The sequence below is a fragment of the Polyodon spathula genome, chromosome 21, assembly GCF_017654505.1.
Source record: "Polyodon spathula isolate WHYD16114869_AA chromosome 21, ASM1765450v1, whole genome shotgun sequence".
NCBI lineage: Eukaryota > Metazoa > Chordata > Actinopteri > Acipenseriformes > Polyodontidae > Polyodon > Polyodon spathula.
Window position 1 is genome coordinate 11,532,861 of NC_054554.1, and position 27,984 is coordinate 11,560,844.

Below are 27,984 nucleotides of genomic sequence, written 5' to 3' on the forward strand. Positions count from 1 at the left end.
TGTATGTATATATATATATATATATATATATATATATATAAAAAATTGGACTGAAGTCTACCTATTCAACTTTTTGTCAGCTAATATAAAATGAACGTCGTTATATTCTTAGTCTGTATAGTAAATGAAATGGCTGACTACAGATGGTTTTTTTTTGGTTTTTCTTTTGCTTTCTTTGCTCAACTGTTTTTGTCCAAAGTCATTATTGATTTTTCACAAACACGTTTTATTTTGAGTGAGATCTTATATCTTTTCAAAGCATAAGCAAAAAGTGAAAAGCCTTTTTCAAAAGTATTGAGAAGGTCAACATTTTGTATTATCTAATAAGACAGTACATACATAGGAATCAATTTCGATAAATGACTTCAGCATAAGGCAACTAAAAAAAATATATAACAAGTTGAAATAATGGCACACATTTTTACTAATGAGTAACATTTTATACATCATATCTCTGGCTTTATTATTATTTTATTTTTTTTATCTCTACAAACAATTTAAGGCACTAAAATGCAGTAATAATACAACAGGTGCCTTTTCCAATTTTTGGACATTGCATAGAGCACTGTGGTTTATTACAATATGAACTTGTGTAAACTATAGTCCATATGAAGTCTAAAGTCTTTTCACTTTAGAATTATTAACAAGGGAAGAGAACTGTAGTTTCAAAATGCTGCACACTTTTACATGCCTTTTCAGTGATGTCAGTAATTGGAAATATCCTAAACTACTGAGGTCTTTTCCTAAATAAATCTGTAGTTCTGTATTTTCCATTAATACATAGTCTATAAAATCGGTAGAATGCTTATGCAAATGTTTCCTTCTTTGCATTTATATATATATATATATATAATATATATATATATATATATATATATATATATATATAAATGAGTGTGCCCAATTATTTTACCAATGATTTTCTCTCCAATCTAGAATGTCCAATAATTTTTCCCTTCAACGCAGCAATTCCCCACAGCTCAGGAGAACTAAAGGTTCAGTGGGTGTCCTCCTATCCCACGACCGAGCCTGTTTCTTTTTTTACACCAAAGGACTCGAGTGGATGTCGGCCCTGCTCGCTGGGTACCTGGCCAGCAGGGTTTGATGTAGCATGATGAGGAAAAATTCCCTGCAAGCTTTGCCTCCCTAACCCACGGTAGCGCCAGAACCAATGCGACGCTCCCATCAGGATCCTCAGCGAAGACCTGCGACTTCGCACAGCCACAGCGCGAACCTCTGCTTTTATGATTCACCCTGCACACCACGCTTTTACCAGGACAGCCACTCGGGGACCCTTTGCATCCAATTTCTAAAGGTGAGTGCCATCTTTAAACAACTTCAGTCTTCAGTATGTTGTTGAGCATTATGGAATGGTACAAATATTAAAAGATTATATTTCTCTAAAAAAAAAAAAAAAAAAAAAAGATAAAGCTGCATAACTGAGTCTACATAGAATTCAAAACACATGGAAAAAAATAACAATGTAGCCACAGACATAGTCATATACCCTAAGGTAGTTCTATTAAAGGTGAAACAGCTTCAAAAGAAAATATCATTTTTGGCTAGCATTTGTAGTCACAATTTCCATTTTACAGACTGTGTCCACAGTAAAAACCAGAATAAGTCACATCTGGATATTGGGAACTTTAGAACTCCAGGGAATCCCCTGGATTACATCGACCTTCTATTTACAGGTATAGTCCCAGGATAATCATGAATAGTTGATGCAATCTAGGAGGACTCATCCTCATCAGTGTTGTTACTCGTGAGCACCACTGGTGGTGATCTTTATACTGGCCTCCAGCATGCTCAGAGACTGACTATCACAAAGGTGAAAAAACACTGATGATGTTTTTTAAATATTCATAAGTGCTGAAACGGTAATAAATGATGATTAAAGAAAATATATAAAATAATATACAGATTAAAAACGTATATCCTGCAAATTCAGAGGACAGTTTAAGAAAGTAGACCTTTTCTACAATATTTGTTATAGTATATTTAATGTATTATAGTGCATTTATATAGTCTTTTATTTAATAAACAAATTATTTTCCTTGAAGTAAACTACATCTGTACAAATTAATTAATCATTTTCAGGAATACAGTATAATCTGGGAAGTGAAACTTTCATATTTAGAATCAACTTTTGCCCAAAAGCCGTTCTATTATTTTGTGGTCTATTGTAGTCTTTATAACATTGAATTAGGTCTAATCCTCATTATACATTACTTCTCCTGATTTCCTATCAGATATTTGTATTGGAGCAACCAATGACCTGTTCAACAAACAAATAAACAAAATAAGTTTTACTAATATACTATAAGTTTGGTTAACTCGGCTCTGAATGTTGTCAACAAATCTCCTCTGTAGAGAGCATATATATATGTGTGTGTGTGTGTGTGTTTTGCAGGCCTTGTTTTTCACTTTCCTGGACATTTCATCTCTTCAGGGTCTTCTTTCCTGTTGCCTGCCTTCCCTTTGCAACCAGTAAGACCCCAAAGACAATGTTGAGGTGAAATTACCCAAGAAGTGCAATAGATTTCCTGGAAGCAAGCAACAAAGAACTTTCTATTTTTGTAACGCTAAATGTCGTGTTTTAAAATATGTGTTTCGTTTGAAACCAACATAGTGAATGGAAGGGCATGACAGAAAAGATTTATGAAAGTATTCTGACATACATACATACATACATCTCAAATAATATATTGAGACGTACAGGGATAACCAGTGGAATAGCCAAATGAAATGCTGAATTGCTCGCAACACACAGGGAATACATTGGACACATTGGATGTGTGGGAAAAGGCAGCTTATGCTAGTATTATATAGTGGCAATGTGGATAAGATGCATAGGGTTGACACAAACAAAACTGAAATACTGCCAAATGTATGCAGTCATTCATGTTACATGGAAGGTCATTATTTTAAGCAGGTAAATTGTAATTTAAAAATCTTCATCTGTTAACTTTTTTTCTTTAAGGCACAATACGACATGTAATACAATAATAACCAACTGATGTTCATTAAAAACACTATTTTCAATAAAAACTTTATCAAAACCTCACATACCTTCCTGAAAAACCAGTTCACAATGTAACCCCACTGGCATAAGCCTACATTTCTAAAAACAAAACAACCCAGTTCTTAAAAATGATCAAGCTATTTAAAGTTCCCAAAGCTAAAACAATTTCTGTATTTTTCTTCAGTGCACTGCCATCACTTATGTAGGTCTCGCTTTCTGGAGTTTAAACAGAAAAAGGATGTAGGATCCCAGAGTTGCTCAACTGGTAAAGGCACAGCTGCGAGGTGCGCAGGGTGAGTCACGCAGTCTGGGGAGCACAGGTTTCAGTCCTGGCTGGTTGTTGTTATGCATTGGTGATCCCACATGGAGCTTTAGCGCTCCCCTGGGTTGAGGATGAAAACTCAGTTGGGACTAAGTCATCTTCCCATGCTATAGCAGCCCCTGCTGGCCAGGTGCCTGGTGAGCTTGAGAAAACAACTGCATGTTTGGCCTTTGTTCTCCAGGGGCCAGTAGATCACCAACAGCCCCTGTTGAGCACCTATGTGTAGAGACAATTTCAGCAAATCAGAGTGCACGTTTCTGTTGTATGCCATGACAGATCACAAAGAAAACCTATTCTTGACATGAACCATACCATATTGATTTTTAACAGTATTGTAGCTGGACTGTTAAACTTAATAATACATCTGTATGACAGCTTTGGGGACTGCGAACATTTTTGTATAGGTTATATCAACACTTATCAAAAAAACAGGCTTGGTCCGTTCGCTTCTACTTGCACCAATATTCTCTCGCACACAGACGCTGTTGACCTATAACCTTATAATGCTTCATTGCATTTATAGTTTATTAACCAACCAGCTGAAGCCCCCTACTGGTGGACACAGCTAAGAGCCAATCATTGAGGCCCTTTGATACAAGATGGGCTGCATATCCTTTTAAACCAGAATTACATTGATGATGCAATTGACCTCAGGAAAAAAAAAAAAAAAAAAAAAAAAAAAAAACTGGCTGAAAAAGTAATCAAAAGCCTAGAACCTGAAACCTTGAGAAGGAATGGCACGGCACTAAAGGGGAGATCTCAATGGTTTTGTGGGCTTGTTTTGCATAACCAGTTCCATTCAATAAATGGGAGAAGTACGTTTGTTGTTGCATATGAAAACATGGATAGTTATTAAATATTCTACATTTGTCACTGTAAACAAGGTGATTTTTTTTTGTCCTGAAGGAGAAAGTTCATGCTTCTGATTTTTGTGAGCAGTCCAAAGGTGTCTCTTCTTCTTCTGCTTCCACATGTTGAGGATAGACGACGTAACACAGTTTCTGCCCCGAATAGGTAATAGATTCTGAAAACACAGACAAACGGAGAGGGCTCAGTTCATAAATATCTTTCATAGGGTTCCCTAGGCAAAATTCCTGCGATTTTTCATTCCTTCTATATTACTTGCATCTTTCTTGTACCATGAAGACCAAGATTCGTATGGATCTGGTCATGCAGTAGGGGATAAATAATTGTACCTGAATTACTTTTGTTCTAAAATATTTGAAAATCCAATATTCTTTTCCAGAATAGAAATACAGTTGATGACTGTTTATCAAAAATACACATCATGAATTTTTATTATTAAGCAGACATCATCAGCGCCTTTAAAGACAGATCCAATTTAAAATGGTAGGGAAAAAATATTATGGTTAAAAAAGCACATCAGTGTTTGATTAGATATCGTAGTTAAGAAATACGTTTATCTGAAACAAAAACACACTGGGAATGTGAAAAAAAAATGCTACGTTATCAAAAGTGCCCAGCCATTAAAATGGAGATATCAAAAACACCAGCCAAGTTTATGTATGTTCCCGGCGTGACCCGTTCCCCTTACAATACATGGAACATAAAAGACAGATGATACAAAATATATATATATACTGAACAGACAACAAGTCCTGCAACAAAGCAACTGTCTCGGTCGTTATAATATATATTTTTAAATTTGAAAGTAAAAATATATGAAAGCATGATGACCTTTATGTACAGAAATCTTCACTAACATGCAATTGAACTGTTGAGTATTTATTTTCATTTCATACAGTATTAAATGACAGTGTTTATATCTGATAGTGAAAAATAAATATCAAGATAAAGAAAGAAATGTCTGTGTGTTGATTTATGTATTCATTTATTTCAATACGTGTACATGTTATTTATTTATTTATGTTTTACTTTTACTAAATCTATAGGCTTTCCTTCATCACAGCTAATGCTCAGAAATTAATGTTCCTTTTAGGCCCTGTCCACACTACACAACCGATCTTGAGAACCGTACTCGAAACCGTTCTAATTAATCAAGCTCAAAGCATCCACACTGAAGTACCGTTTCATGTTTAGTCAGGCTTAATGCGTGCACACACTGTTAGACTAGTTCAGTTACCGTTTGTAGCTGTGCAATGAACAGCGGAAATTAATACGATAGTATCCCCCCATGCACTGTATTTTATAGTAAAATAATGTGTTATGCTTCATATTAATAGAGGTGCATTTTGCTAAAGAAATAAAACACGTGTTTTGGAAAAAGTAAATGTGAACACATACAAATAGGTCTTGAAGTTTTGGGGTTTTATTTTTAAACAAGTGATGTCCCTTTAAACAAATTGAGCTGATTCTGTTGTCATAAGTAAACTCAGAAAAAAAGCTATTAATTACAAAACAATCTTTATTTTTAAGTTCATATCTTGCCTGCGCCTAATTCTGGTCCCCTTAATTTTATTTCAAACAGAGCTGACAAATTACGTGATTTTTTTTTCTTTCTTTCTTTATTTATTTTAAAAACATAAAAAGTAATACCCATTGCAGAGTGTACACTGGTAGCAAGTCCTTCAGGTGCCAGTATTTCACCAAACATACCACAAAGCATTTTGGGATATTGGAGGATATACAAAAAACGTAGTTTGGTATTACAGCACCCACACTTCTGACAAACCACACTGCCTGATGCGATCTAATTAGAATTAAACTTGAGACTACCCCCCTGAGGTGGTATTGAGTCTGGTTCTCGAGTACAGTATTAAACGCTCTGTAGTGTGGACGCAAACTGTATTTAGCACTTTTAAGTCTGTTTAAAGGCAACTAATATGCTTGAACAGCATAGTGTGGACAGGGCTTTACTCTCCTCAACCAGCATCGAGAGGAAACTGTACTACCTTGCGTCAACAGGGACCACAATGAGCGTTACACTGACAGGAAACCAACATTTTTTTTCAGAGATCAAGAGAATCTCAGAATGATGAGATGACTCAGGAAAAAAAAAAAATCCAAATAAATCTCCAAAATGTTAGTGTCCCGAGAATTCTCAGCAGGCTGAGTTCATCTTTCAAAATACTGCTTGCTTTCTCAACTAGTCATGTAGCACTGAGAGTATAACACAACATGCTTGCAAGCTGAAGGTTACAGTTTCAAATCCCATGCATGCTGAACTTTTTTATATTCATATTATATCAAAAATATTTTTTGCATGGCAAATTTTAAAACAGAAATAAATCATTTAATACAAATGATAGATGTCACAAGTGCGTTCCCTAGTATATTTCCATGTTGACAAAACAAGTTAATTGTCATTAAAATTGGATGTCCTGTAATATAAATATGAGTGGATAAAAAGCAGCACAGAAAGTTTCACACAAGGGAGGAGAATATTTAGCAATCATAACTGATTAATAATGTGCTGTTATTAACCCGTTTCGGCCCAGAACTCTCTTTTTATCACCAAAAAGCTCCCAGAACAGTCGGTTCTGAAGGTGCAAAGATACAGGGTGCCATGTGTAAAAATTGAGTGGCTCTTGTAATGCTGAAATTTGCATATCGGCGCATGGAAACCCAGGAGCAAGCTGATGTTCTCCTACCCCTATATTCTCATACAAAGACTCAATCTACAACAGCATCCAGTGTATCACAAACTACACAAGCTTGAATGGCTGTCAACGCTAAGCACATTCAGCAGTTTACAGAAGTCATGGCGTTATGGAGAAATGAGTACTGAGTTCTCAGCATACCACATTAACTATTACACTGATTATTAAAACGTGAAAATACAGAATCTTACAAGCGGTTTCAAACAGCACCAGATAAAAAGTTCAACATCAAAGACATAGAACCTTTTATGCTCAATTTTGTTTTCCTGAGAGTACAACACATAGATGAAATTTGCTTCTAGCGTTTAATCAGTAAAAACAAGATGTCACTGAATTTGTAGGCAAATGCAGTGTTCCGATCCAGTACAGTATTAAAGTAGTGATCAGTGCCTATTTGCAGGTGTTTCTATCAAGGCTGAAAAGTGTAGTGTGTAAAGTCTACTAGACAGTAAAACTCAATGAACATCCCCTCGGCTGAATACCCGTTCTTGAATTTGAAGCAGATGGGGGTTGGGTAATTAAAGGTCTGTTAACACTTCTGACAGTTTTTGTAAGCATGTTACTCACTGTATGTCAGCGGTATCGTCCCCTGTGCAGCTTCTGGTCAGCTTTATTAATCAAGCTGTTTACTGCACCTAATGGGCAGTTAAAGGTGGGTTCGGTGGGTTTTTTTCAGCACTTTTTGATGATAAAAAAGAGGGTTAATGACAGCGCGTTATTAATCGGTTCTGATTGCTAAAATATTCTCCTCACGTTTGTGTAACTTTCTATGCTGCTTTTTAATGCAATTAATAATGAATTAAAAGTACCATTCTGTATTTTACCCATCATCAAAAAACAGGAGAAAAAGGAGGCCATTTTTACTTTACTTTGGCAACTTATTTCTCTTACTGTATGACAGGCTGTGGCAGAGCAAAGCTCTGCCCTTTTTAAATTGGCAGGGATGGGGTTAATTTCCCCTACCTGCCTGGGTTTATTATGTTCAGGTGGCTGGGGTTGATTAGTTGATTAGGTTAATTAACGATCAATCAGCGCCCAGCCACCTGACATAAAAGGAGGCCTCTGCTTCTCATTTGAAAGGAGGGAGTTGAGGAAGCAGGTTGGTGGTTTGTTGTTGGTATTTTTGAAAGTTTGAATCCAGAGAAGGCATTGCCCAGCCTGGAAACCTTATTTTTTTTGTGAGTTTTGTTTTTAAAGATTTTTGTTATGCCCTTGTGCACTTTATTTTTGTGTTTAAAATACAATTTGTATTTTTTTGAACTGCAGACTGTTTCTGGGCCTCTATCCACTAGCCAGCCTACCACATTTGGTGTCAGAAGAGGGATATAGTGCCTCCAGGAGGCTTGGAGCAGTATTGCAGTGTTTTTTTTTTTGTTTGTTTTTGGGACAATTTTTTTTTTCTTTCCTAAAAATGGGAAAGAAAAGCAGACAGCGGCAAAGGCAGCAGCCGAAGAAATGTAAGCTGCTGCAGCCACCGCTGGAAGACCCGGCCAGCCTCTTCCCCTGGTGTTCCTGGTGCGGGAAGGAGGACCATCGTTGGCGGTCCTGCCCAGACGTGCCACCGGCAAACTGGTGTGGCCGGTGTCAGGAGGACGGCCACAACTGGGCAGGATGCCCCTACAACCAGGCCCAGGAAGAGGTGCAGTGTTCACCCCGAGCATCAGGGGCCACCCCACTACCTCCAGCACCACCACCTTCACCACCGTCCCAGGAGATCTGGGACTTGGTTGATGCACTCTGAGGCAGAGCTCCTCCATGATCTCCCCATAGTTATCAACATGCTGTGGCGTCGAGATGGGGAGAGGTGAGAACAGTGGGAGGAACAACACCACCTGGCGTCCTTCCCAGAGGTTGCCCTCATGGTGGTTAATTACCTGGCGGTAGACATGGGAGATGCCCCAGTCCCTCCAATAAAGAGGGTGGAGATGCCTTCCCAAGAGCCAGAGAGGGAGGAGGAGCTGCCGCTCTCGAAGCCCGGAGGGGAGGAGCTATGGCACAAGGATGCCTGCCTTGCACCGCCCAGGGATGCCACGCCCGCTCCGCTCAGGGATGACGCATTTGGATCGCCTGGGGTTGCCTGCTGCTCCACATCGCTTGGGACTGCTGGTGTCTCCTTATTGTTTTCTAGGCCTCCCGAGGGTCTGCTGCCATCGCCACCTCCGCCACCAGAGAGAGCTGGGCCGCTGTCGCCGTACTACCTTGTTGATCCGGGGCCCCTCTCAACCAAAGAAGGCTTGGGGGCTCCGACATCAACCCCGCCCACCATAACAGCCCACCCAAGGGACATAATTGGACTCTTGGGGGGGTTGGCCGATTGCGGCCGGTGTACGTTGTACATGGGGGGAGGTGTGTGGCAGAGCAAAGCTCTGCCCTTTTTAAATTGGCAGGGATGGGGTTAATTTCCCCTACCTGCCTGGGTTTATTATGTTCAGGTGGCTGGGGTTGATTAGGTTAATTAACGATCAATCAGCGCCCAGCTACCTGACATAAGGAGGCTTCTGCTTCTCATTTGAGAGGAGGGAGTTGAGGAAGCAGGTTGGTGGTTTTGTTGTTGGTATTTTTGTTATGCCCTTGTGCACTTTATTTTTGTGTTTATAATAAAATTTATATTTTTTTTGAACTGCAGACTGTCTCTGGGCCTCTATCCACTCGCCAGCCTGCCACAAAGGCATTGAATTTTTTTTCTACATTTCACCTAGGAGTGTTGGGAACTACAAATTCAAAGTGAAATGATGCTTTTGGCTGATTTACTTTTGCTGCATCAATGCAATGAAAACATGTCAACTATCCTCTCTGTATAGAAAGAGAAAGGCGAGCGCATGCAAAGAGTGAGCAAAGCAATAGTGTTTAGAGGACAGATATTAGCAGTAGCACAAGAAAAACGTACTAGACGACAACACAATCCAGTTTAGTTATTAAACCTGTACACGTTATACAAGCTTTTATTATTTTAGAACACATTTATTAAATGTAAAATACATTGTTTCTTTCTCTAATAAGTGCATGTTATGTTCCAACCTTTCCTTTTGAGGTGAAGCCTAACAATTTGCAAAGCCCAGCATAGCCTGTAATGGCAACACAAAGAATTAAGAACAAAGACTGCACACTGGTCCTAATATGGTATCACACTGTCTTGTACTGATATAGTACTATGACATGGCGAGACACCAGTCTGCAGTACCTTTCTATGCTGCAATCCCAGTACAATTCGACCATTGGTTAGTAAGTAAAGGATTAAATTCACGTACCTATAAAATTGTTTAAACACTTTGGCTTATTTTTCCAGTACACTCCCAGGAAGTAGACGGGCACTCCAGTTAATATTATGACCAGGCCAATGCCGCAGACAACAGGCTCTGAGTACAGGCTGAAGATCAGCAGGAAGGCCCAGAATATAAGGTAGGTTATCGGAATGAGAAGATTCACCTGTGAGAAAGACATTTAAAAAACATACTGTGTCTACTGTATATTATATAAGCATTCTTGTCTAATGTCACTTCTGATAGTAATGTGTCAATAATGCTTCACACTCCTACTTACAATTTTTACACTCCTAGTTACAACTTATTTTCACCGCAACCTAATATGCTGTGTGTTAGCTCAGTACAGTGTAAAGAAAATACAGAACTAAATTCATTATAACAAGTATGTAGTTAATGTACTGACAGACAGGTTCCTACATATACAGTATCCCAAGATTACGATACACTCAACCACTTCCTCCAAAAAGTACATTTAAGAAGGCACTATTCAAAACATTTGTCTACTTCAGTTTTCCCTTCTGTGGCAGACATCCAGCCATCACCTTATATCCCTATCCCTCTTATTCTTATACTCTCAATTGCTTAAAGAAAAGCATCCATTTACTAGTGAAAAAGGTTAAACAAGTAAACCTAGCCTATGAACAGCAATATCTGTACCTTGATAGGCCTGTAAAGACTGGGCTTCCTCCTGCGCAGAACAAGCAGCCCTGCGATAGTCACTCCATAGCAGAGGTAGTTAATAAAGGACAGGTAATTGATCAGTGTGTATGTCTCTCCGATAAACATGATGACAATGGTAGCAGTACACTAGACAGCAAGGAGAAACGTCGTGTTAATAAACTCAGAACAAACACGGAACTTTCCATTAGAAAACTCAAACAACAATTCTAAGATTTAGCACCCTTTTCTCCACTCTACTCAACGGAAGGGAGTGATAATCAAGGCTTTAAAACATATTTTTTACAGTTCTTATCATTTTAAAAAACAGAACCGTTGTGCTGAAGATATCTGTTACAGTATCTGTGTCTTCTTGCATCTGACTATGTCAGACAGGCCACCCCACAGACATGACTTTTAGCACAGGAAGTAAGAAGGTGTATTACTTTTCTATACCAAGTCTGTACCATTGTGGCTGCATATCTGCAATTATACAGTAAATAAACAAAGATGCATTCATTAGCCCAGCCAATCACAGGCATTGTTCACCTGATGTTTGGGCTAGGGCTTGTGTTAAGCTACTGTACCTTACTGGTTACTAATGGTATGGCCCTTCATTATTGGGGATTGAAACTAGATTAAAACAAAAACATTGGATGTGGGTGGGACTAGATGTCGTAGAGAGCCATTCACCTCAGGAGGCCTGGGTTTAAATCCTGCCACGAATAAAATTAGTTTGGTTGTCTAAACTTAGTCCAAGACTGAATGGCAGGCAAAGGGTGCTTGCATCAGAACTGAGAGTGCCAACATTTAGAAATAATAATAAAACCAGGATTCCTTACACAAACCAGGAGTGCAGGAATGGGAGTGCAGTTTTTGAAGTGGATCATTGCAAGCAAGCTGGGCATGTGACCCTCGCGGGCTCCAGAGAAACACAATCTGGAAGAATGAATGACAAACAGCAATAAAACAAGACCCCCACACCCCCACTACAGTGCTGCTGTGTCACATTGCATAGCAGTTTGATCCATTCCTGGTTTTACTATGAGTTTAATAAAACACACCTGAGCGTGTTACCTATACGCTGTGGCTAATCAATATTAGATTAAAATCTGCAATCTGAGTAAAACTGCTATGCAATGGGAGTTTTATTTCTATCCCTGATGTTTGAGTATTTCTAAAAGTGTTTTTTTTTTTTTTTTTTTAGTTTTTGTACTGTAAATTCTGGCTGGTGTCTGAGGTGATGACATGGAAAGGGCTGTTTTTGTACATGGGCAGGGAGTACTGACAGCTCTTGCTTTGTTTGAAAAAGAATCCATGAAGAGGCGTGCATTACATTCAGTGTGTCTCTGGGGTGAAGACTGTTACCAAAGATGAATCACCTTTTTGAAGCATGTGGTCATTAGCCTCCAACAGAGGAGCTATTGAGTGAAGACAAATAGTCCTGCCAACACCCTGTATAACAGGAATCAGCAGTGCCAGGAGTGGGAGTCGAGTCTTGAGTACTGCTTTACTTTAAGGGTACCTGTTTGCCGTAATGTCTCTTCTCGTTGTTAAAGGGGAAGATTCATTTTAGATGTACAAAATGTGTCATTATAGCTGTCTGCATGTTCTGACTGCTCTGCTGCAGGTACGCACCATGTTGTGCAAAATGACGTTGCAGTGCAACTGAAGTGACGAAAGCTCCATATAAAGCAGAAAGGTTTTTCTTTGCACAACCAGGACGCAACATGCACCTACTTTATGACTCACGCTGCACGCCAACGTGGCCGTGCATTTACCAGGTGAGCCACTTAATAAGGACCCCTTAATAACCCTAACAAATTTAATTCCCTAACAAGTCAAAGCTTTGTTAATATGTTGACATGGATTTACTTTGTTGTCAAATAAAATAGATGCACAGCCAATTCTGAATGGTATTTGTGATATTATAAAAGGACTAACCTGGAAGAGGTGAAAAGATATCCATTAATCCCTCCGAACGTGGACAAGGCCACTGAGATCGGCATTATCCAGGACATCGCTCCCAGGAGTTTCTGACCAAAGGTCTAAAGCAATAAAGGAAGAATTGTCAATAAAGCCTGATCTTACCGTTAAAGCACATCCAGATTGATCAAGGTCAGACCAAACTGTTCACTTTTTTAGATTCTTTTTCTTTGTATTTTTTGGAACGTTTGTAATCATTCTGAGTGGTTATTGTCTCAGATGACTTTGAGTTCTAGTTGTCTGCCATTGACATGCAATCTAGGCTAGATTAGCCAAAGTGCCTTTATAATATTAAGCGCCCCCGGGCAGCACCATCTAGTGCGCGGCAGTGTATTGATAGAAATAAGAGAAAAGGAAACTTCCAAGTGTCCGATCGCTCTGGCGCCGGGTTTTAATTCTATAACGACACCTCGGCTCATCTTGCCTCACATTATATCTATCTATGGCAGGAAACTAGAGCTGAATGGCATTTAAATTAAAAAAAAGTAACTGCTGTAAGAACCACTCAGAGTGGTTATAAACATCATAAAAAGTGAAGGGAAAGTAAAATGAAGCGAATGCATTTGAGGTACTGTAAATGTACCTTGATATGTTACCCCAATTTAGCAACATTTTTGGTAACATGACCTTCCTTTAACACGTTAAAGTTATATTGGGGGTAAATGGAAGCTGTCTGTCTGTCCATTTACACACTTACATTTGTACCTATATCTAGTACAGCTTAGTCTAAAGAATCACCTGAATAACTTAGAACCTTGTTTTACAATCTTCTATAAGGCAGATGATTGTTTCAAATGAGAACATCTTAAAACCTACCTGCACTCGATTTGTTGCAAATGAAACTAACCTGCAGTCAATTATTACTGCTGTCCTCCATACTAACCACAGGATCATCCACCCTATGCTACTTTTAGTTGGTTGCATTTGATCCTCTGTGACCAACTTGTAGAAACTACCAGTTCCATGGCAACAGTTTACTTACGACAGCGACAGCGTTTGATGACAGCAGCTCTTCAGGTGACATGGCAGTGAAATAGGCAATATTGGTGAATGTGTACACAAAGGTCACCAATGGGATGGATATGAATATGGCACGAGGTAGATTCCTAGTAAAGGAGGGGAAAACATTATTTTTACACACGAACATGAACGAGACATGCAATGAAGAAAACAAAACAAAAGGTGGAAATGCGTTCTCGGTTTATTCTGAAACCTCTTTTAGAATGCAGTAAAACCTGTCGGCAGTCAGCAAACCCATAACTGGATTATTACTTCCATTAAAGCTGCTTTGCAAGAGCAGCCACCTGTCTTAAGCAGTCAGTAATGTTGGGTTTCTATGGTGACCAGGTTTTAATGTTTATGCCAATTAGAGATACAACCAGCAACCCCATTCCCTAATCGAATACCAACAATAAATGTTGCATTTGAGAACTCATTATTTAAAAGGAAGAAGCAAAAGAAGTATGGAGACCTCACGAAAGCCTCCCAATACAACTGAAAACATATATATATATATATATATATATATATATATATATATATATATATATATATATAGATATATATATATATATATATATAGATAGATAGATAGATAGATAGATAGATAGATAGATAGATACACACACACGTAAAACTGAAAAGAAAAAAATATGCATGGGGCTCTAAATAGGACACCTGGTGTTAATAATCGATCAAATCTTTAATTGAGGCAAAATAAAAGCCATTGAAAATACATTTCTATTTCTATTGGTACAATTCAGTTGCATAATTTCAAACATTACTTGTACAAATGGACATGAACTGTCGACCATGCACAACACAAGGCAGTGTCTTAAGCAACATGAATAAGAGACAGGCTCTTTTAACCTCATCTCATCCCATCTCACCGACAGGGCCCAACCCTTACTCTAAACACAGCTGCATCTGTTGTGTACTTAACGTTTGGCTTCATGCTTGCAAATTTTAAAATACATTCTACTAAGGCACCTCAAAACACCTCGAATGAGAAAACAAGCAAATCTGAATCACTGAATCTGATCTAAAGCATTTACAAGAAACATATTGAAATCAGAGCTAGAATGGGAAACCAAGAGCCTCACCGCCGTGGATCCACGAGTTCCTCCGTCACGTAATTCAAGAAGTTCCAGCCGCTGAACGCAAAGGAGCCCTGAAGGAAAGCCAGTGCTATCTCCCCAACAGAGGGGGTCTTCCAGAAATCAAAAGCAGCCTGGGGTTCAAGCCATTTGTAGTTCCCTGTGAAAGACATCCTGTATTGAGCCCAATAGTATTCATAGTGCCTTCCCACAGGCAACATAACACTGTATTACTGTGAATAATCCTTTACAATGACAGTCATAATATCTGTTACATACCACATATTCTGTAATTTAAAAAAACAAGCATTTCAAGTTCATGTCTGTAACTCGTAGCCACTAACAGTTTCACTGTTCTTACTGAGCTCTATTAAAATATGCCATTTTGCGGTATTATAGTAAAAATTATGTATATTTGGGGAAAAGATTATGAATATTTAATGTCAGTTTTCAAAGTGATTCTGAATGAACAGGCAGCCTTTATGAAGGTGTTATTCCAAAATCTGACTGCTGGGTGACTTTACATGGTTTTTGGTTCCAGTTTGTTTCCAGGTACAGGTGCACAAGAGACTCGAGAGTGGAAGTCAGAGAGCTACTGGCCTCTGGAGGACAAAGGCCAGCCCAGCAGATGTCAGCTTGACTTCTCCAGGTGCCTGGCCAGTAGGGTCTGCAGTAGAGTGATGAGGAGAAACAGCCACCTTCCAATTTTGAATCCATAATCCACAAGAGCCCAAAGCCCCCTTTGGAATCCCCAACGAAAACCGGTGACTTTGAACCTGACTGTAGTAACCTTGTGTGTGGATGTCTCGTACAGTATCTTCCATGCACGGGGTGGCATTTGCACACAGGATAAGATTTTGACAACTCCTTCAGGATGATTGATCACATGTGATTGATAATTATATATAGAAAAATAGATATTGAAATGGTAACTGTCTGAATCACTGTTGATGCCACAGAATTATTCAGAACACACATTTCTTTCTACGTCAGCCGGATTGTCTGGTAAATACAAGAATGCTCAGGAGAGATGGTGTAGTTAGTTTTTTTTTACCTTGGAAGATTTGCACCAGTCCAACAGTGATGATAAGGCCGAGAGCCAGGAGTTTTCCTGCTGTGAACACGTCCTGAATCCTGGTTGCCCACCGGACACTTGAGCAATTCACCCAGGTCAAAAACACTATGGATAGAAAGTACAACCCCCTTTTTTTTATCAAAACAGGAATAATGGATATGCAGTACAATATTATAGCCACAGTTGTTTGCCAAGTAGTGCTCTTTGCTAATGGAACGACAGCAGCGACAGTCACATGACTGATTCATTTGTAATGCTACTAGAACCCTGACCTGTATTCTGAAAAGTTGCATCTCCCTGTTTCTACAAATTTTCACAATAGACAAGACGACAGATCTGACAGGCTTTGATAGAGGACCTAATCTCCCAGAGTGAATGGAATAGGGCTGTACCTGTAAATGGTTACAGTACTGAAAATGAAGAAACTACTGTCACAATACAGGACAGAACTTACCACAGATGTTCCAAAAATGGAAACGTTCCTATGTTTCGGAACACTCTAGCTTAAAATGAAAAAACACTGATTTTAATATCTTTGATAGCTACAGAGAATTAGACAGTTAGAAAATCCTAAACAGTAGCACATGATCGATGGTTTTCCTGAAACTGCATATTTACAGGGAGGTATAGGAACTAGGGAATGTTTGTTTGGAGTTTTATATTTTTATTTTAAAGTTTTAAAAAGTATACATATGTATACACATACTATGCCATATGACGTAAACAAAATGGTGATTTTCAGGCAAATTAAATGTAAGACTGTCACAAAGACGGCTGCAGTGGGTAACCAGAAACAGGAACCACGAAATAAACAACAGAGCGTGGAGTTTTTAATAATGAAACAGAAAATAAAAGGTTGAAAAGACAAAACACACAGGACACAGCACTTTCGCCAAAATAAAGAGACAAACAAAATGGACTACACAGACAAACACAATGAGCTGATATTTAACTATTATTATTATTATTATAACCTCCGTCTCCAATCCCGTTTTCCACTCACCGAACACACAACCCTGAGTGAGTGAAAACATGCTGCTTTTATGCAGCTGTACTGAGACTCGATTGCTAGTCAATCATTCAATTGGAGGTACAACTGCAGGTGAATTAATAAAGTGCAATTTCCCATGCTCGCATATTATTACATTTTACCTGCACGTGAAGTGCTGTGCAATCCTCTTGCCTAAATACAAATACACATTTTAAACAACTTGTGTTCCACAGACCCATTTATATCCCATGTACCAATGACTATACACCAACATTAACATTCAACACGCAAGATATAACACTGAAATACACACAGGGGGGTCAACATTGCCAAAAAGACCTACAATAATAATAATATGGAAAGTTTTATTTGCTTTCTTTTGGTTTATATTCAAACAGTGAGCCTCAGAACCGTTTGGAATGAACATTGTGCCAAGACAGGTTTTTGAAACCTTTTACATTTTACACCACAATCGTTCACGGACTATTGCAGTTATTCCATGAATGTGGATAGTCTATGGCTGTACTCACCGGTGAAATAACCACAGATAAGATTCCAAAGTTATTCAACACTAAATCTCTCAGAACTTGTTATATAAGGTCTTCTATGTCCAAAACGTCCTGAATACATTTTTTTTCTATGTTTTATTAGTTGCGTCTACGTGCCTACAGCAGACAGCAGGCTGCAGTCTCGTGGGAAACCTTAGCCAATCGGCACAAGTTTTATTGAAATGAAAGACGGAGAGGTGAATTGTTCAACATCGTCCAGCACTGTCACTTCTCTTTAGCTCACAGTTGCTATACTTGCATGGAAAAGCAGCTGTGTGAAAAATTTTACTAATTGAGCTTCTGTGAGCTTAAGTGCCACGGAGTTCCCTCTTGTAAACAGTGTAGCAAACAGAATAACGACTTAAAGAGGGTTCTGAAAAATATAGCGGTACACGCCCCCACATGTTGCTACAACTGTTTAAATAATGTATCTGTCATTTCTCTTTTCATTGATAACATCTTGACAACTTTCTACACTTAGAACTTGAAACTTTTACATTTTTTTTTTCAAAATGTCCACTACTTATACTTTAAATGGGGTGCAATTTTGTTTTTCTCCTCAGTTTTAATAATCTATGGAAGGTGTTACAGCTAATATTCGCTATTATAGGTTTCATGTGTGTAGAATGTATTTTAGCAAGCATGTACAGCATGTTCATTAAAAGAAAAAAATTGTACTATACTAGGTTGGTTTTTTATGCCTAATTTCCAGGCACTTCCATCTGAAGGCACAGTAATTTCACATTGAGAGGAGGAGTGTCCCAACCCCTTCAAGGCCTTCTCATCTGTCTTTAACTGTCTTTAACTAACTGTCTACTTCCCCTAATGACTGAAATACATTGAAGCCAGTGGCATCTTTCAGCTCTGTAAGAGATTTCCCTAAAGTAATACATGTCTGCTAGATTCTAGCAGAACATTTCAAAATTGCACAGTATATACCACTGCACACACACACTCACTTATTTATTTTAGTAGGGGGATGCAGATTTTATACCACACTGTAGCAAAGGAAAGTCTACACTTCCTAGTACCATATCCCTTCCTGTGATAAAGGTCAATTTCCATAGTCTAACCAAAAGGCCTCCATCTGAAGCTCTGAGTAACACACAGGAAGTAGAAGTGTACAAGCTTTACAAACCTATAGTGGAATTAAACTTAAAGAAGGAAAAAAGGCTTGATAACTTCACAGTAGTCATGCTGGCAATAAGACATTCAACTTAAAACCTGGATTATTAAAGTAAATACATATGCTGTGTAGAGTGCTACAGTTGGCAGAGTATCCACGGTACCCTGACTCAATAGGGGTGTTTCAGTGGTTAATAACTGTACTCCGAACATCACAGAAAAAGGACAAGAGTACCTTCACTTTGAACCAACAGTCAGAAGATGAAATAAAGCGGTACTCACAGACACACACTGTTGAAAGGATTCGAGAGGCGTTGTACGGAGCGATACAGTCCGGGAACACTGGTTGTAGGACGTAGTTGGAGAATGTCAGAGATATGACAGCAAGACTGGTGGGGTACATTATCAGCACTGCACTCCATAAAAGCAGAAACCTTTTAAAAGGAGGAAAGCAGAGTTAATAAAGTGAAACCTTTGGAGTGAGAATTAGGAATTATGAATGTTTATTTTAGTTTTATTACAAGCTAAACAGGTAGACGATTTGATTTCTCTAGGTATACCACGTTTGTTTCTGAGTAATAAAGTTTCTACAGTCACAGTGCTGAACATACATCCTGTGTAACTGCCCGTGGCTCGTTCTGGTCGACATAGCACGCTCACAATGCTACCTGCACTCAGTCTGGTTTTTGTGCATATTGACTGACTCCTTTAACGGATGTCTTCTGCAGACCTCATCATCCCATTTTGTTTCTGACTTCACATACATCAATCAATGACTACTGCTTGCCATTCCTTAAAACTGTCACACCAGTGGTCATTGATTTGCAGGTTGTGGTTGCAGATGCTATGACTAGACGTTTGCACTCGCTACTGTAATGGTGAGCAAGACTGTGCTTCTACTACTCCCTAGCTATGAAAGGAAGCTCCTCTGAAAAGTTTGCTGAGTGGGTCAGGTTGACTATGAAGAGTCCCAACATGGGAAAACACATTAATGTGTTAACTTGTTGAAACACAGGGGTCAGAGTAACCCCTGTATGGAATCACCCCTTGGTCCCATAAACTGAGCCCCTCAAAGTTGAAGCTTAAGTACCAGTGAGTGACTGGTTAACCCCAGCACAGAAGTTATTTGATTAAACAGTTTTGTGACGTGTTCATTTTCTACTTGGTAAGGTGCATCTCATGCCACGCCATATAAAAAGAATCAGGTTAGACGTAGGAGTTACTGAGGAATCTGCAAGTAAATGGAGGGGCCCTTTGTGTTGGTTCTACCAGGATTTGCATTAACTTAAGTTAAATCAATTTCAAAGTTAGACACTTACCCAATGCCCTGGGTTGATGAACTAATAGGGTGTCTAGGGGTTGCTGTATATTTATTATAAACTGGACCTCACAAAGATTCAATGGCAGATTCAGACAGACTCAGAGGGTGTGTGTGTGTGTGTGTGTGTGTGTGTGTGTGACTAGGTATACATTCCCCACACATCTACCAGCTTAGTAACAGGTGGAAGAGCTCAGGCACACTGAACATACTGTACAGTCTTTATGTAAGAATGTCCACATGCTGTTGTGTCTGCTGTGATTCACTGTGCAACAGGGCAAAGGCTGGGCGTGAACTGAGGACTACACACCACACTCTTAACCACTATGCAAAAGAGCCAGACTCGTCTGCTTTTGTGGTTACAGAGCTTTTAACCTCATCTCACAGACTGGGGTCCAAATCCATAACGGTTCTGCCCATTACACTCTTCCTCCTGAGCCGCAAACTATGAGATCCTATCCTATGCTTAGAAGCGTTCTTGTTGAGCAAAGCACTCTTGAGACTTCATACTGGTACTCTAGAGCTCCACATTTTTATACCTCAGCCTTTCAACAGCATTGTATGACATATTTTACTGCCCTGTGTGCTTACTCAAGCAGACCTGTGAATGCTTTACCAACCATTCTCGTTCAGAACTGAATGAACATGCCCATTAATACTGGTCACCTTGTAATGAAGATCACTTCCTTCCTTGTTTGAAGGCCTGTGATCCACCTGATGCCTAATGAACGTCCTTAAATTTCATTGCAACTGGATAACCAGTTTTAAGATATTGTCACGAAACGTACTGTAACGCACAGAAAAGAAAAGAAAAAAAAAGGATGGTGAGAGCGGTCCTTTTTGGAGAACCCCCCCAATGGGCACCTCACCCCAGAAACTTTCATTGGAGTCACTGGCAAGGAAGTTCAGAAGATGTGCACTCAGTAGGTGATGCAAAACTTTTGACCTTAGCTGTAGGGTTTGTTAGCCTATGCAAATGTTCTTAAGCATAAAACCATTCTTGTAATTCCTTATTGTTTTGTTATCAGTGGAACAAACATGCAATTTTATTGAATGGGATGGGGATTCCAGGTGTACAGACAGGCCACTGGGTCATGAAGAGAATTCAATGTTTAAATTCATCCCACACCTCCATTAGAGTGAGTCTGTCTCCTGTGCCTTGAATTACCAATAACAGCACAGTGGTCACATTATTATCTTGAAATGTGCCCTTTCTGTCAGGGAAGGCACTGTGGGGTGGACCTGATCAGTAGAGGTGTTCAGGTATACAAGGGAATGCAAAGACTCCATTTAGTTTGCATATGCAAATATGAAATACTATATTACACCATATTTCAATTTTCTGGAACCATGAGTGGGAATTTCGTTTTGAAATAAAACCACATTTTTTAAAGCCATTTAATAAAATTTCTATTTGGTTTAAAATAGCCTCTTTAGAAAACTATACAGCATACTTCCAACTACCATTCCAATCAATCTTTCTTTCTTTCTTTCTTTCTTTCTTTCTTTCTTTCTTTCTTTCTTTCTTTCTTTCTTTCTTTCTTTTTCTCTGAATGCACGGAATGACTGCATTTGCATTGTATTTTCTCAATAGAAAAAGAAAACAATTAGCACTGTGTTTTGTTAGCTGGAGAAACAAAGAAAAAAAAACACAAATAAAAATAAAGCAACAAGAAACGCATATAAGCTACATAAAAATAAAAATAAGTAGAATTTAAGTGTTTCTACATGCTTGCCTGTCGTGAGCCTGGTTTATTGGTCCTCTACTCCAACACATTTCACAATCCGATAAGGTGTTGGGAAGATCTCATTGGTCAAAAAACTGACACAGACTTTATCTCTATGAACCAGTGTTGAAAATCTATTTAGCTAGCGAAAAACAATGAAAGCACCTATGTTTCCTACCCAACTAAGCCGCCAAATATTTCAGTCACATAGGAGTAGTCCCCGCCTGATTTGGGAATAGTTACTCCGAGTTCTGCATAGCACAGCGATCCAAGAACTGTGATGCCTCCTCCCAGCACCCAGATAACCAGAGCCAGGCCCACTGAGCCAGAGTGCTCCAACACTCCCTTGGGGGAGATGAAAATCCCAGAACCGATAATATTACCTGAAGAATGGAAAAAAAGACAATGCAAATTAGGTATTGCATCTTATTGTACAAATTGATTTAGCTGATGGACAGTCACCTCCATATATACCCAGAATCTGATACTCTCAAGAACTTATGCTAAATAATGTTAATACTAGGGGTGCAACAATTAATCTATGCATTGATTATTGATAATCCTTCCTTAAATTTCCTGAGCTTCGATTAGATATTGGTGAATCAAATTAGTACACAGTTTGAAGTGTTCTGCTGCCGGTTTGCATTAAAACCTTGAATGTGTGAGAGTGCGCTTCTTTTAGTGCTATTGCGGTAGATTAGCATGTTGCTAGGATACACACTTTAGGCCTCTACATTTGCATTGGACAGGCACCTCCAAAATAATTGGCACCCTTGATAAAGATGAGTAAAAAAGTTTGTATAAAATAAACAAAACAGATAATGAGCTATATTGTAATTTTCCAACATGTGGAATATATTGTACTTTATTAATGATTCAAGGGAATCAAACTAAATTACACATTTCTTAAATTATAAATTAATTTCCAAAAAAATGAAGAGTCACAATTATTGGCACCCTTGTTTTCAGTATTTTGTGAACCCTCCCCTTGCAAGGATAATGGCTCTTTTTTTATATATATTTTTTTGAGATTGGAGGACACATTGGAAGGGATCTTAGACCATTCCTCCAAACAGAATCTTTCCAGATCCTTGATATCCTTCGGTCTGCTCTTATGGACTGCTCTCTTCAATTCAAACCACAGGTTTTCAATGTCCGGAGGCTGAGATGGCCATTGCAAAATGTAGATTTTCTGGTCATTTAACCATTTCTTTGTGGATTTTGATGTGTGCTTGGGGTCATTGTCTTGCAGGAAGATCGACTTGCGGCCAAGTTTCAGCCTCCTGGCAGAGGCAACCAGGTTTCTGGCTAAAATTTCCTGGTACTTGGTAGAGTTCATGATGACATTAACAAGGGCCCCAGGACCAGTGGAAGCAAAACAGCACCACAACATCAAAGATCCACCACCATATTTTATAGTAGGTATGAGGTTCTTTTCTGCATACACATCCTTCTTTCGACGCCAAACCCACTGCTGGTGTGCGTGGCCAAAGAGCTCTATTTTTGTCTCATCTGACCATAGCACCTGGTTCAAGTCCAAGTGCCAATGCTGATTAGCAAACTCCAGGCGCTTACATTTGTTGGTTGCTCTCAATAAAGGCTTTTTTTCTGGCAAACCTTCCAAATAGGCTGTTGGCATTGAGGTGGTGTCTAATTGTAGATTTGGAGATTTGGTGACCCCAAGATGCAACCAAGGTCTGTAATTCTCCAACTGTGGCTCTTTCTGTGGATTCTTCTTTGCCTCCTGAACCATCTTCCTCAGTGTGCGTGGGGGCAGATGCACTTGCGTCCTCTACCAGGCAGATTTACCACTGTTCCACTGGTTTTGAACTTCTTAATTATTGCCCTAAAAGTAGTAAGTGGTAAATTTAGGTTTTTAGCGATTTTTTTGTACCCATTGCCTGAATTATGAAGGTCAACAACCATTTGTCTCTTTTCATTTGTGAGTTCTTTGCCTTTCTCCATGGTGATGGATGACAAATGGATTTTACATGCGTGTTACCTCATTTTTATACCCCTGTGAAACAGGAAGCCACGGAAGGCCACAATACAGTTCCTTAAGACTGAGATGTACTTTTAAAAGTAGAATGTTGATGCAGATTGAATTTTGTTTGATTTTATTTATAAGAATCTTTAGGGGTGTCAGTAATTTTATTACCTATCTTTTTGAAAATATTACTATTACCTATTACTTGTTAAAAATAAAACATTTGCTCTGAGCAATTGTATTAGTATAAAAGAATATAGTTTTCCCAATATAGCTCATTACCTGTGTTTATTTTATACAGCCTTTTTTGCTCATCTTTATCAAGGGTGCCTATAATTTTGGAGGTGACTTTATATATATATATATATATATATATATATATATATATATATATATATATATATATATATATATATATATATATAAAAGTCACGTCACCTCCAAACCTCCAAAATATATATATATTGTATACTTGTTTTCAGCCTCTAGTTAAATGAACTGTGGTAAAACTACTGGTGGGTTGTAACCTTAATTGACTGGTTCATTTCTGGATGTACAGGCGGGGCTTGGACATATTGCCTTTTCATATCACTCAGAATGACAAGTAGAGGTTGCTGAATATTTTTTTTTTTTCGCTCTCTGTTTATGTATAACCCAAATACAGATTTGTGTAGACAAGTTTTTTGCAATGACATGTAAAACCAGTTTGGTTTGTGCGAAAATGCCATGCTGTGTTTACAGAATTATTCAATACATTTTTAAATCAATATACTGTAAAAGTATAACTTAAACCATTTTTTTAAAAAGCATTTAATTACTGCAATGCTCATTATTATGGTGCACGTATCTTTGTGTTATGTTAATTTATTTAAGTGTATACCACAGTAACATTGTATTAGGGTTCCACTAGCTGAACACTGATGAAAGGACTGGAAATAAACTGTACTGTTGGTGATCTGCATCTGAATTACTGCACACTGCAATAGGCTTTCAGTGCAGAAATATACCTACAACAAAAGTGTACTGTGAACGGAATTGAAGAAATACACAACCACACACACACACACACACACACACACACACACACACATATATCTGCGATCTTAGTTAACGCAGGAAGGCACATTACACAGGGCAAAATAATCCACACACATGCGGAGGGCTGGCACAAAGCCGGGACCTCTCGCACTAAAAGCACAGCTCTGACACCGCTGTACAAAAGAGTCGGCTCCTTTTCAGGGAAGGTATATCGGGCTATGTTCTCGTGTGTGATTACATCACCTACCAGCCCTGCTGTGGTTTCCCCATGCACGCCACTATATATACAGTACTGTGCAAAAGTTTTAGGCAGGTGTGAAAAAATACTGTAAAATAAGAATGCTTTCAAAAATAGACATGTTAATAGATTATATTTATCAATTAAGTAAATGAAAAGTGAGTGAACAGAAGAAACATCTAAATCAAATCAATATTTGGTGTGACCACCCTTTGCCTTCAAAACAGCATCAATTCTTCTAGGTACACTTGCACAAAGTCAGGGATTTTGTAGGCATATAGTCAGGTGTATGATTAAACAATTATACCAAACAGGTGCTAATGATCATCAATTCAATATGTAGGTTGAAACACAATCATTAACTGAAACAGAAACAGCTGTGTAGGAGGAATAAAACTGGGTGAGGAACAGCCAATCTCAGCTAACAAGGTGAGGATGCTGAAGACAGTTTACTGTCAAAAGTCATACACCATGGCAAGACTGAGCACAGCAACAAGACACAAGGTAGTTATACTGCACATAGTAGTTATATAAGACACATCATGCTTACTTCCCTTCGCAATTGAAAGATATCCAGCAGTGTCATCAGCTCAGAATTGGCAGAAAACAGTGGGACCCTGGCCTGGAGAAGTCTGGTCAGAAGTGGCCTTCATGGAAGACTTGTGGCCAAAAAGCTATACCTCCAACGTGGAAACAAGGCCAAGCAACTCAACTATGCACAAAAACACAGGAATTGGGGTGCAGAAAAATGGCAGCAGGTGCTCTGGACTGATGAGTCAAAATTTTGGCTGTAGCAGAAGGCAGTTGGTTCGCCGAAGGTTCGAGCGGTACACGAATGAGTGTCTGCAGGCAACAGTGAAGGATGGTGGAGGTTCCTTGCAAGTTTGGGGCTGCATTTCTGCAAATGGAGTTGAGGATTTGGTCAGAATTAATGGTCTCCTCAATGCTGAGAAGTACAGGCAGATACTTATCCATCATGCAATACCATCAGGGAGGCATCTGATTGGCCCCAAATTTATTCTGCAGCATGACAACAACCCCAAACATACAGCGAAAGTCATTAAGAACTATCTTCAGTGAAAAGATGAACAAGGAGTCCTGGAAGTGATGGTATGGCCCCCACAGAGCCCTGATCTCAACATCATCGAGTCTGTCTGGGATTACATGAAGAGAGAGAAGCAACTGAGGCTGCCTAAATCCACAGAAGAACTGTGGTAAGTTCTCCAAGATGTTTGGGCCAACCTACCTGCCAAGTTCCTTCAAAAAGTGTGTGCAAGTGTACCTAGAAGAACTGATGCTGTTTTGAAGGCAAAGGGTGGTCACACCAAATATTGATTTGATGTAGATTTTGCATTTTGTTAATTGATAAATATAATCTATTAACACGTCTCTTTTTGAAAGCATTCTTATTTTACAGTATTTTTTCACACCTGCCTAAAACTTTTGCACATATATATATATATATATATATATATATATATATATATATATATATATATATATATATATATATATATATAAAAAAAATGTATTGAATAATTCTGTAAACACAGCATGGCATTTTTGCACAAACCAAACTGGTTTTACATGTCCAGTTTTAATTTTTTTTAAAAAAGTATCTAAACTGTTCATTGAATGTGTATAACCAGAATGGCAAAAGTAAAGCAAAAGAGCACGATCATGCTCTTTACAGACTTTTGATACATTATACCTGGTATTATGCAACTGTTTATTGTAAAACACTTATCTTGCCATTAATACATTCCAGCAAACGAATATTTCAGAAACACATAATCGTATATGCAATTTGATTAGCAAATGCATCACTCATACAATAATTTATAAACTGCCAGCACCTTACCTATAATGATAGCACAAGCGCTAATAAGTCCGATTTCTTTTTTTAAAGTCACTCTCTCTGGGCTGCTCTCGCGTTTATATTTCCCGTTTTTCAACATCGTTGCTTGAGTCGTTTGATCCTGCTTAGTGCAGTTACTTCTGTACCGCTTTCCTCCATCCATTTCTGTTGCACTTCAAAAAGAAGAGCTGCGGTTCCCTTCTCGATCTCATAAATTGTATTGACACAGTGAATAGCATACGCATGCGTAGTGCCTCACTGCTGTTCAGTACAGAATGCTAAATACTCTTCGCTCAAAGATGAGAATGTTGCTGGGCACACTTGTAATTGCACCTGGTCGCGTATTGTGGGTACTTTATTTATTTACATATTTGATTTATATGTTCTTTTGTTTTTTATTACTCTTTTTAACCCTTGTTGTTTCCATTTGAAACGACTGGTTGTCTACACGTACAAACACAGTGTGCTTGCGACGTGTAGTCATCATTTTGAATGCGTATTAGTTTAAATTCTTTGTTACATCGTTAAGAAACATGGCATGCCTCTCGCAGCAACAGTCCTAACAGCAGACAGAAGATCATACACACCCCAGGGAATGTTTGTCCCAGTCCTAAAACAGCTCGTGTTTTACTTTGAAAGGTGAAACAGAGCAATGGCCACAGGCTTGATAATTGCCTGGTTCTAGTTTTTTCCAGCTTGAAAATTCCTGTAAGTAATACATACTAGTACACAGTTTTTTATGAAGCCCTTCGGCTTGGGTGGTGTCCTGTTTTTTTTTTTTTTTTTTTTTTTTTAACCCCTGCTTGGTTATTGGTTTGGTTAATAAGAACACCAGCTGCTGGATAGAAAGATGGATATCTTACCCTATTATATAGATATATATATATATATATATATATATATCTATATATAAATATATATATATATATATATAATATATATATATATATATATTCACGTTAAATCAATTTGGTACTAATAGGTTTGCCATAATTGTCAAATTCTTAACTAACTTATTCTAGAAGTCTCAATTTGCATGGGAGTAGGACATTTGTTCTTCATTTTACCACCAAAATAGCATTGTAGAAACATTTGTAGCATAAAATAATAAACAAATGCCCCACCCTGTCATTTGAAATGCTAGGATTT

General features: G+C 38.5%; 1 protein-coding gene across 1 annotated transcript; it reads right to left on the minus strand.

The window, feature by feature from the left end:
• Positions 1-2,020: 2,020 nt before the first annotated feature.
• LOC121295974 (asc-type amino acid transporter 1-like) lies at positions 2,021-27,176 on the minus strand. Its single transcript, XM_041221080.1, has 11 exons — positions 26,839-27,176; positions 21,893-22,097; positions 18,952-19,103; positions 15,985-16,110; positions 14,937-15,090; positions 13,817-13,940; positions 12,793-12,896; positions 11,691-11,787; positions 10,849-10,998; positions 10,177-10,354; positions 2,021-4,371 (listed from the first exon to the last, which is right to left on the minus strand). The coding sequence occupies exons 1-11, from the start codon at positions 26,996-26,998 to the stop codon at positions 4,262-4,264; spliced, it is 1,560 nt and encodes a 519-aa protein (XP_041077014.1). The 5' UTR covers positions 26,999-27,176; the 3' UTR covers positions 2,021-4,261.
• Between the last annotated feature and the right edge of the window lie 808 nt (positions 27,177-27,984).

What these genes read in the sequence shown, in the direction of transcription:
- LOC121295974 (XM_041221080.1), bottom strand. Translation starts at nt 26,998, where the DNA reads ATGGATGGAGGAAAGCGGTACAGAAGTAACTGCACTAAGCAGGATCAA. An exon ending in GAACTCGTGGATCCACGGCG is followed by an intron (nt 13,941 to 14,936) that starts GTGAGGCTCTTG and finishes CTCCTTTACTAG; the next exon opens with GAATCTACCTCGTGCCATAT. An exon ending in TTCCTGCACTCCTGGTTTGT is followed by an intron (nt 10,999 to 11,690) that starts GTAAGGAATCCT and finishes CTTGCTGTCTAG; the next exon opens with TGTACTGCTACCATTGTCAT.